This window comes from Cephus cinctus, unplaced genomic scaffold (assembly GCF_000341935.2).
Source record: "Cephus cinctus unplaced genomic scaffold, Ccin1 Ccin1_scaffold1343, whole genome shotgun sequence".
NCBI classification, from domain to species: domain Eukaryota; kingdom Metazoa; phylum Arthropoda; class Insecta; order Hymenoptera; family Cephidae; genus Cephus; species Cephus cinctus.
The window spans coordinates 685,177-695,251 of record NW_014333756.1 but is presented as its reverse complement, the minus strand read 5'-3'; the positions used below and the strand labels follow the sequence as shown (position 1 = coordinate 695,251).

Here is a 10,075-nt window from a genome sequence, read left to right as displayed (position 1 = left end):
AACTCGGGCAGGAGGTTCCTCTCCTGCCCTTAACCGTATCAAAACTACCTCCGCCCGCTCTACACCCTTTGCCCATCTCCAGCGGGGCGCCGGTATCTCAGCCGGGCTTCTGCCGGTCCGCGGAGACTTCTCCGTCGGGTCGTTTCCTCTGCCGGGCAACTCGGTACGTCGAGACTATCTCCCCACGGCAGATTCGAGCACCTCGACCTCAACTAAACAATAACGAAATCTTACGAGAGCCTTGACGTAACTGTACGAATCAACCCGAGAGCGTAGCTTCTGAGCAGGGTGGCGACCCGAAGGGAACCAGAAATCGAGAACGTTATCTGTATCGGTAACCGAAGCTGCCTTGGGACTGTGATTCGAAAAATCACGTCACACTAGATATCATCTAGATTGTTATCTAATACCTAGATACCCGCTTTCCCGTACTTTTCAACACTATAGCAATATATTTCTTCGTCTCTCGAGCACCACGACGGTCCTTTCTCCTCAAAGGTCAATTAAAGATTAATACAGGCGAGGGATGCTGCATAGTGTCATTAATAAATGCCACGACACACCTACTTACTATGCACTGTATCAACACTGTTGACCTGGACCAAGTGTCGTACAGTGTCGTGTGGTTTTGATACATAGCCAGATGGCACCACAGACAGTATCAAAAGTAAATTCCGAGCTACTAGACTTGCAGCTTCTCTCTTACTTATTCACATCCCATTGGATTAATCATTGGTGGAATTAACGTACACTACCTTCAAACTAAATTCGTCACATCATACTAATTCGATCTCTATCGGAGCTGTGATACTATGACGAATTCTCTGTCCCCTTGTTCAATAACATTTGTCAACCGCATATGGTCCACGGAATACGATTCGTCACTCTTGTTTTATCTCGGATCAGTGATGGAGAATGAAGCTCCAATGCCCTATGGCTGTCCTAAAGGTAACAGTAACTTTTTGGATTTTTTTCTTCAAAATTAAAAAAAAAACCCTTATACAGTGACGTGGAATAAAAAAGTGAGTTAATTTTTTTTGGAAACAGTGGTACCCCTGTAATGGTTTTTGGATCACTGCAAGATACCGTCGATGCGATATTAAGTGGACGGTGGTCCGTTTACCGATAAGCGATGTTGAGTCTTGGCGGAGAAGATAAATTGTTGGAAAAGTTGAAAGGTGCTCGAAAGCTCCATTCGATTCTCTGATAAATGTGACACAGTCAGTTTCCCGTCGACGATTCTCCGACTGCCTATTGATTTGCAATTGTGGCTTTTCTTTTGGACTCTTTCTTGAACATTTCAAATGCAAAGTTATTATTATCTGTACACTGAACACCGCATACCATACTGGATCAGGATAGGCATACTCTTCATACGTATGATACTATCACTAATGGTAGCAATGACGTTAACTTTATTTTCTTTTTAAAAGCCACGAATCTCGCTGTATCATATTTCTCTGCTTGTAAAGTTACACTGGAAAGGTCGGAATCCTCTTTGGGAGATCTTGTGTCTTTCTCTCTCTCTCTCATTGTCTCTGTACTTTTCGCCACTTGGTGATCCCCGCTAATGTAACCCATCGAGTAGGGATCCGTTGTAATTTTCATGCATTGCAAACTAGCTACTTGCCATTAGCAATGTCATTGTCAGTGCTACCCATCAGGGGAATATCTACTGTCTGACACGTGCTGGAGCATCGGTGTCCTTATAAATGTCCACTGAGCTGAGTCATTGTGGAAGCTCCTTAATGATTAATGATACATCCGGCAAGGTATTCTGTATCTATACGGTTATGGTGAGAGCACTGGGCCATCGTTGTTTCGTTATACGTTGCTACGTACTATGTATAGTCTACTCTAGAGATCTAATGGAAGTTCTTTAAACATTTTTTTTCTATGATATAATTTAAATACATCCTTTTACTTGGTTCGTTCAGCTTTTATTGATACAGGCGTAACGTTAAGATTGTATAGAGATTGAGAGTGGAGAGAGTGCCTGAAATTTCGTATTGTACTGAAAGGCGTTGTATTTTTCGCACGGTGCTGCCGGGTGAGAGAGTTCCTGAATTCTTATTTTTCGAGCGAGTAAATGGAGGAAAATGTGGTTGGTAAAAGAAAACCTCGGTGTTCCTTTGGAACTCGAGATTGCACCCAGGCACGGTGATGTATGAGGACGGGATTCTAGAAAAGAGAGAGAAAACTTCGTTCAAGTTGCTGCCACTACCTATTCCCTTCGTCCCAGTAGCTTAGTCGCTTCCGTTTAGGTAGGATCCTCAAATTTGATAACAATCAAAATCTACCTTTTACAGATGTTCCGTCGCCTACGACACTGCCGGGAATTAGCAGCACTACGCCAATGCCGACTGTGGAGAGGGGTGAGTGTTTTGGTGCTTTAAATAAAAGCATTTTGACTTCGCACTCAACGTCATGGCTGGTCGAGTTAATTGATTCTACTTCTGAAACTTTACAGTGGAGAAGAAGCAGCGGTCCAGGCAAAAAATTCCACCGAGTTCCGTGCCCAACGTTAACGAGGTCATGGATGCTTCTAAATCCGCAGCCAATAGAAATGGTAGGTTGTTCAAATAAATCAGATTCTAAATCTTTATGATCTAATACATTTTCTTTGGTCTCATCCAAAATCTTTCCTCGCATTAAACTTCCTACCTTGAATTGCGGGAATATCTTAGGGGAAAAAAAAAACTTATTTAAATATCAAAAGTTACGTTTGATATTAAAATGACTCTTTTTCGCATTTTCTAGATCTGCGACTTCGCGGCAGGCAGAGCGACGAGAGTCGCAGGAACGATAATGACTTGAGTCGCTCGGCTGACGTCACTGGACAACAAAACGACAACACGGCGCAATCAATGTCATCGACTGGACACATTAGATTTTCCTTGGTATCGTCCGAAAGCATCGTTTACGTGATTTTGATAATGACGATATCGTAGTCGGTGGGGAATTATGAAAATGGAGTCTGATCGAATGAGAAACAAGATCATGGGCTGCGTCATTACGACAATTGATTCGCCCTAATTAATGTAGTTCATTGAAATTGGAAAAATATTGGATTCTTCTTTCTTTCCAATATTCAAGATTCATCAAACGTACCTGCGAACGGTCTCTGTCGATCCGGATAATTAGAGATCCTCGAAAGGATTTGTCTTATAGACTATTTCCTATCACTCATTCTGATTCTCCTTGGTGATGTATATGATGTCATCTGCATCCTTGCGCCATAAGATCCCATACTCATTTCCCTTGGGGAATTCGTTACCGGAGTTCATCAGAACGTTCTCACCACGCGGAAATCGCTCTTGACTCAATACCTATCATCTTTGATGGGTCATCTTATCTGATATGATCCAAGATTGCGTTCATTTCAAAATAATGTACGATGATTATCATCGTCGTCAAAACGAATTTTCTTATTGGACTTTTAATTTCGTTTTTTCTTTTATTATTAAATTCCGGATTGCACTCTGTCGTATTTCATTGACATTTGCACCGTAAATGTCAGATTTAATGACCGTAGGTCACGCAGACAACAACGCGAATTTAGTGGCTGAAAATTAATTTCAGGTTTCACGTATCCCGTGACGTCACTCACTCGAGACTCGAAGGATACGAGCTTATCGATTCTTTTAGCATTAAAATTTTTTATTATTTTACGACTGGGACGCGAATTTTTTGTCACGACTTCTCGAGTTTCTTCAGGGGTATCTGATTAATCGATCAATGGATTTCTGTCCAGGATCATGGTTTTGGCTACGACGCATGTCTGTGGTTGTCAAATGAAATCATTTTTTTTTCTCAAAATATTCTCAATTTCATTTAGGATTTCATTCTGTATTTACATCGCTAAGTCCACATGGCTAATTTAGACAATTCTCTTTATCCTGATTAATATAGACGTAGCAGCCTAGTTATAAAGTCAAAAAAGGAACCAATTCATTTTACCGATGAAATCTTAAGAAGAATGTATTTTGGAATCGTCTTCGTTTAATCTTCCGAACGTCACATATCACTTTAGTGTTTTTTTTTAACTATAGTGAGTGAGTCTTTTCTTTTGAAACTTACTTCCCGTATTGAGCTCGCAGCAAATAGTTACTGTGTAATATAATATTTTTATGAAACATCACGCTCAAGCATTTCATTAGAATACGTATGAGGTATATAACATCGTCATTAATTAAAAAAAATGTAATCATTGTACGTATCCATGTTAACGTACAACGGGCATAGACGTATTTTAAGAATAACTAAAACGAAGCGACAATTTGTGTTTGTTTACGAGAAATTGTTAGTGTCATTGTGTACAGTGCATAAGATTCTACAGAAACTCGAGACTAATAAGCAAAACTACGTAAGGTCATTCGAAAAATCGTGTAAATTTCACCAAGTTTAAGTACTCGAATGTCCCTGTATATAAGATCAGTAATACACAATAAGAAACATATTGTAATGGGACTCTAATGTGATAAGGATAGAAAAAAGTAATGTAAATATTAACTTTAATCAATAATTTTTAGCATTGTTATAAATTGTCATTAAGACAAGCTGTAAATATTAATTGTTAGACGTTAGCGTATTTATGTATATCAACATATTAACATACTTTACACAGTTGCATGTGAAACACGTGTACATAAAAATCGATGCGATTAATTTCTGACGAAGTGCATTTGTTTTTTTTTTTTAGTATTAATATTAGGATTTAATTAATCATGATAGTGTCATCGATGTAGCGCGATAACGCAAACCAGCCTATTTTCTGTCCACGATTTACATTAGATTTGCATATGAATTACCCAACGACCTCAATTGCTCGCTGCCCATTGAGAACACGTGCTACCATATGAATCATATGAGTATGTATAATTATTTCTTGCGTTGTTCTGTAATTGCGCGAAACACGCGTTACCTACCAAGGATTAAGTACTAATCGAGATTCTGTAAAATATTTTTTTGAGGCATCGATAAAGTAAGATGTATTTATTGTAATATTGTAAAATAATAACGCCTTTATGTATTAATCATGCGTACCACCATGTGAGCAAAAGAATTTTAGACAAGATATCACGTAAAGTCATTCATTCAATCATGGGACAACTGGCACTATGTTTTCTCAGTGTACCGCGTGAAATATTAATTCACAAAATAATACAGTTTCCACATAAGAGATTTCAACCTACGATATATTTTTACCCAGCAGTAAAATGTCATTTAAAATGGCCACTGCGAAAGGCTTTTTAATATAATTTGTAACAAGCTTTGTCGTAACTTTAACTGTGAGTTTTCGCAGGATAATTATGCTCGTGACCAATATCCTATAACGAACGTAAAGTTTCTTTGGTGCATTCAACAGTTTTAACGAAGCTACTATAGAAACTCTAAAATAACAGGTAATTGTCTAAACTGGCAAATATATCATACCATCAATGAGGTCGAGTAATTGCGAAAAAGTTTACAATCTACATTACGGTTCCGTGTGCTGCAAGGTGAGATTACGGTGAAAAGAAGATATTTTAATAGAGTACACTTTATTTACAATCGTAATCGCTTTTAGTTGTACAAATATAATAGTGTATTCGCATTAATCTTTAAGTGTAGGTATATAATTCTAAATTTATCCTTAGATCTCAAAAGCTTTACACTGATCCATGTTACCTTATGTATCTCATAACGAGTGATACAACAACGACAGTCTCATGTTACGATATTTTCTTTTGGAAGCTATCCACCTGTTTTCGAAAAATTTTCGACTACTCGAAATAGTTATCAGGTGGACTTTTTTTTCTCTTCTAATCTTATCTAATATTCGGATAATCTCTCTTTCTCTCTCTCGCACTCACGCGACTATCAAATCAGTTAAAATAGTAAAATCTCAATGAATTTTGAACGGCCTCGTCCTATAAAGCTACGAACGCCAAGTATAACGTATCTTTCTATTTTGTTGCAGTCTTCTTGGTACGTCTTTTTATTTCTTTGCTGCCTTCGTCACGTGCCAACAAAGTCCATATGCACTGAATGCTCACATGTACTTTGATGCATACGAAGGATGCATACGTCGCGGGTAGTCCCCCTTACGACTCATAAAATATGAGACGGTCCTTCTGTATCTGATATAAATTTCTCTCATGCAACATATTTGTCTATGAAAGCTGGCGATATATCATACAGATATATCGTATTTGTATCTACGTCACATACATCCTACTCGTATCCACGATACTCCAAAGCAGAGACAGAGGCGAGCAGAAAATATTATAAGATCTTGAGGCAAAGCAAAGGCTTAACGAAAGTACATTATACAAGTATTATTGACATTTGAGAGCGAAGAAAATAATTTTTTTTTATTTTCCTCCTTAATCCGTGGTATTAATCATACTTGCAATCAACATGATATAATGACTATTATTGTATATTTCAAGAAAACGGATGGAAATACTCATTAGGTTTACATTGATAATCACGAAAATAAGGTAAATACGTATTTTTCAAAAACTATCAGAAAATCTACTCGGGCGTGTAAAAGATGAATCGATCACAAGAAACACTGATAATACGAAGAAAAAGAAGAAGACGCTTAAATTAGGAGCAATCCAAGATAAACGTCTCAAATATATACCTGACATTGGAAACTTATTGGATCTACGTGTTACGTGAATAAAACGTATGCCTGAGTTTATCAGATCGTCGTCAGCCCAGCGAACAATTAAGTGATTTTACTTAGCACGTGTATAAGAAGCACGGGGAATGCATCCTCTCTGTACACTATAGTGTACCTATTAATAGTCTTATTTAGTCGATCACTTATGTACTTCCCTTAATTATCCAATTAACATACTTTCTATAGACAAGCTCACTCACTCCTAACAGGTGTGTAGGACGCGGATAATTATCTCATTGTAGCACGTTAATCGTGATCTTTATCGTCGCATACATTGTATGATGATGATATTATCTACAATGTCGAGTGATACAAAAGATAAAAGTTGGATTCCTAATGGAAACAACCATGTATATATAATATAGATATATAATAGAGTTATCACGCAGTCAACAGGATCGACTCGCTTACAAAGCAATAAGTCCAACGGAATTGATAAGCGTAATTACAGGAAAATTCGTATAACAAATGCCAAAAAAAAAAGCAGAACAGTCCAAATGATAAATCCTTCAGAGGATTTCGATAACTTCTATTATTGATAAAGTCGCATTGTTTTAGAAAAAAAATTGTTTAGTTTAAGAGTTTACGAATACGACAACCAGGCGCTTTGGTATCAATAGATGGATTTAAACAAATTTTTAAATTCATTGACAGCCAAGAACATTGACAAGACCGACGCGCAAAAGGCCCTAAAAGTACTACTCGCACGAAGCGTCGTTCTTGGCAGTGAAGTGCGAAACGAAAGCGATTGAATAACTCGAGCGTATTTCTATCGTCTCGCTTGAATGCAGCCATTGTATTTTGAAGCGGCAGAATGATTTCTGAATAGGACTTGATGGCTGAATGTGAAATACTGAGAATACCCGGAATTCCCTTAAGCCAAATACACATTTAACATCAGGGATGACTATTACGTTGGCATTGAGGATTGACATGAGTTTCCACCAGGATGCGTCACAGTTACGTCATTTCTATCCGATGGCAAACGATGCTTTATCACAGGATGAAGTTTCGCATCGATGAAGATCCGGGATATTCTGGTGAGGTGGCTTTCATTTTTTGTCTCTTGGGGAGGATGCGCCTTTATGCTGTACCAAATGGTCCGAGATCTTTTATGGCGAATCAGTAGGGTGAAACGGGATCGATGATGGCCGACGACGCTAGCAATTCTGTACCATGAAGTATGACGTTTGTTGTTGCTGACTTTAGGGTGATCCAAATTGAAGTGACGTCACGTGAAACTTTCTTATGCATTTACTGTGCCGGATGTTGCAGTTTGCGTACGAGAATTGTTCATCGTTTTTGTAAATAAACTGTGCTCGACAATCGTATGACTTATTGCGATTTTTATAACCTACCACACATCCGGTTCTGTACAATCGACTTAATTTTATTTAGTATCAACTAGAGTAGTCTGTTACTTATTTGACATGCCACGTATCATAATTGCGTATCCGTCTTTGCGATACCGATGAACACGTCTATCTAATTGTATTTTGCAACGTGGCACACTACAATGCCTTGCAATTCTAAATGAATCCTCGCAAAGTCTGTATTATGTACATTTGTAAGCATTGTTTGTAAATGCGTGTCTTATAAAGTAATTTTTGGTTTCTTTTTTTTTTTTTCTTTCTTTTCTTTATTCAAAGTATATCGTATCCTAGTGCCAGTCACTCGTCGCTCGCGCTCTCTCAAGTGTTCTTCGAATTTAGTAAATGAAAGTTCATTACAGAAATAATAATGACAGCGAGATCAATCTTCATTTGATAAAACTATTGTCCTCCCTCTCTCTCACTCTTCCTTTTTTCTTCGTTTTCTTGACATTTAACATATTCCCATTACACTCCGTGATGCGTCACGTGTCGATATTGTTTGTTGGTTTCTATTGGTACGATGAATTCTCTGAATGCTCTTTTTCTCTTCTCTCCGGAGCATACGTGAACTACTTCGCATAGAGTGTTCCCTTTGATTTCGCAAGTCGATATTACTATTGGCCTTCTTTTCAAAGATGTTGCTTGTCGCAGCGAATCGGAATGTTCTCGCAAAGCTCTTTGCGTCTATTGAAAAATCTCGATGGTAATACATCAGGAATATCTTAAGGATCGATCATCCGTGTACTTTTATCAACGGGTTTCTAAGCAAGATTCGCAATTTTGACGAACTGTATTTTCAATGGCGAACGAACGAGCTGCGATGATTATTCGATGAGAATTATCCGCTCAGACTGGACGAAGCGTTTGTAACTGCGGCTGATGACGATGAAGGCAAAGGACCATGATGACCGTGAGAAACGTTAAGCTCGGACAACATCTAAGGGTAAGCGCTCCTGAATCCTCAGCATCTTCGTAATCTTCATCCGCGTCCCCCTTGCGCCCACGAAGCTTTAAGTCTGCAAATGAAATTTAACGTTACTCAGAAAGTTCCCATTACACCAATCTCTCCCGTGTTCGAATAAATTTTCGAATAAGAAGAGTCCGAATAGATTTTGGTATTAAAAGTAAGAGAGACATTCATTTCTTACCCCTCTCTTTCAGCATGTCCTGACTTCCCTCGATTATATTCCCTCCAGCATTTTTCCTAAGTTTTCCTGCAAGAGAAAAACATATTTTCTTTATCAAAACTTCCATAATCCTTGTATATTTCTCACAACGACACGCGTTCCCTTATAAAGAAAACGAATAACCACAAAGGATAAATCAATGATTTGCTCCTTAAAAAAAATTCATCATACACATAAAATTAGTTAAAAAACATACTGTGTTCCCTAAGACATTAAAAGTGCATTATTTTCTGGCGACCTCCGAAATGCAGCCGCATATCCGATAAGAGGCGTGTCAGCACTGCATATACCTTTCATTAATATGCACATTTTCGCGATGCATTTTGCTGAAGTGCCTTTATCCGTTCCTAACATTATGTCGCGTTTCCATTCCATTGAATATTCATAGCTCCAACACGTCTGACCGTGTATTAAATAATATATCGAAACAACGACCCTCGTAACCTCCGTCCCACATAGCTGCACCAGTGCGTACGACCAGACGTATAAAGCGCAGTTTCGCAAAGGTTAGTTAAGTTCCGACTAAGCTAATGCCAAGTTCTCTTGCATTTATAGTTACGTGAACCAGCCTTTAGTTAAAACGAACAGAATGATCGACCGAGCGACTTTTCGCGGTGAAGCTTAATACACAAAGGTATAACGATGTCAAGAACGCAATGCCGTGGTGGCGTGTGACATGTTTGTAAGTTGTTACGGTCTTACATGAGTGACAACTGTTTATTTCCTCTCCAAGACCTCCGAGAGCTTCGCTATTTCCACTTTACATTGTTACCATTTTTTTTACAATGCACCGTAAGTCGTTTGAGTGTATCGGCCAATGAAAAAAAAAAAAAAAAAAAAAA

The 10,075-nt window shown here is 38.3% G+C and overlaps 2 protein-coding genes across 9 annotated transcripts in view; one reads left to right on the top strand and one right to left on the bottom strand.

Annotated features, from left to right (window-relative positions):
- LOC107272987 (opioid-binding protein/cell adhesion molecule homolog) overlaps positions 1 to 6,804 on the top strand; it is a 73,712-nt gene extending 66,908 nt beyond the window's left edge. For 3 of the 5 annotated variants that reach the window (XM_025090306.1, XM_025090305.1, XM_025090307.1), the window contains 3 exons: positions 2,310 to 2,375; positions 2,471 to 2,569; positions 2,761 to 6,804. In XM_025090306.1, the coding sequence (XP_024946074.1) occupies positions 2,310 to 2,375; positions 2,471 to 2,569; positions 2,761 to 2,951 (356 nt within the window). In that variant the 3' untranslated portion in view covers positions 2,952 to 6,804. The remainder of the gene's footprint in view (positions 1 to 2,309; positions 2,376 to 2,470; positions 2,570 to 2,760) is intronic. The other 2 variants (XM_015750739.2, XM_025090308.1) reach the window with 1 other exon arrangement.
- Positions 6,805 to 8,228: 1,424 nt separating this feature from the next.
- Positions 8,229 to 10,075, bottom strand: part of LOC107272988 (opioid-binding protein/cell adhesion molecule homolog) — an 83,864-nt gene continuing 82,017 nt past the window's right edge. For all 4 annotated transcript variants that reach the window (XM_025090310.1, XM_015750742.2, XM_015750741.2 and 1 more), the window contains 2 exons: positions 9,195 to 9,260; positions 8,229 to 9,062 (listed from right to left, as the gene is read on the bottom strand). In XM_025090310.1, the coding sequence (XP_024946078.1) occupies positions 8,893 to 9,062; positions 9,195 to 9,260 (236 nt within the window). In that variant the 3' untranslated portion in view covers positions 8,229 to 8,892. The remainder of the gene's footprint in view (positions 9,063 to 9,194; positions 9,261 to 10,075) is intronic.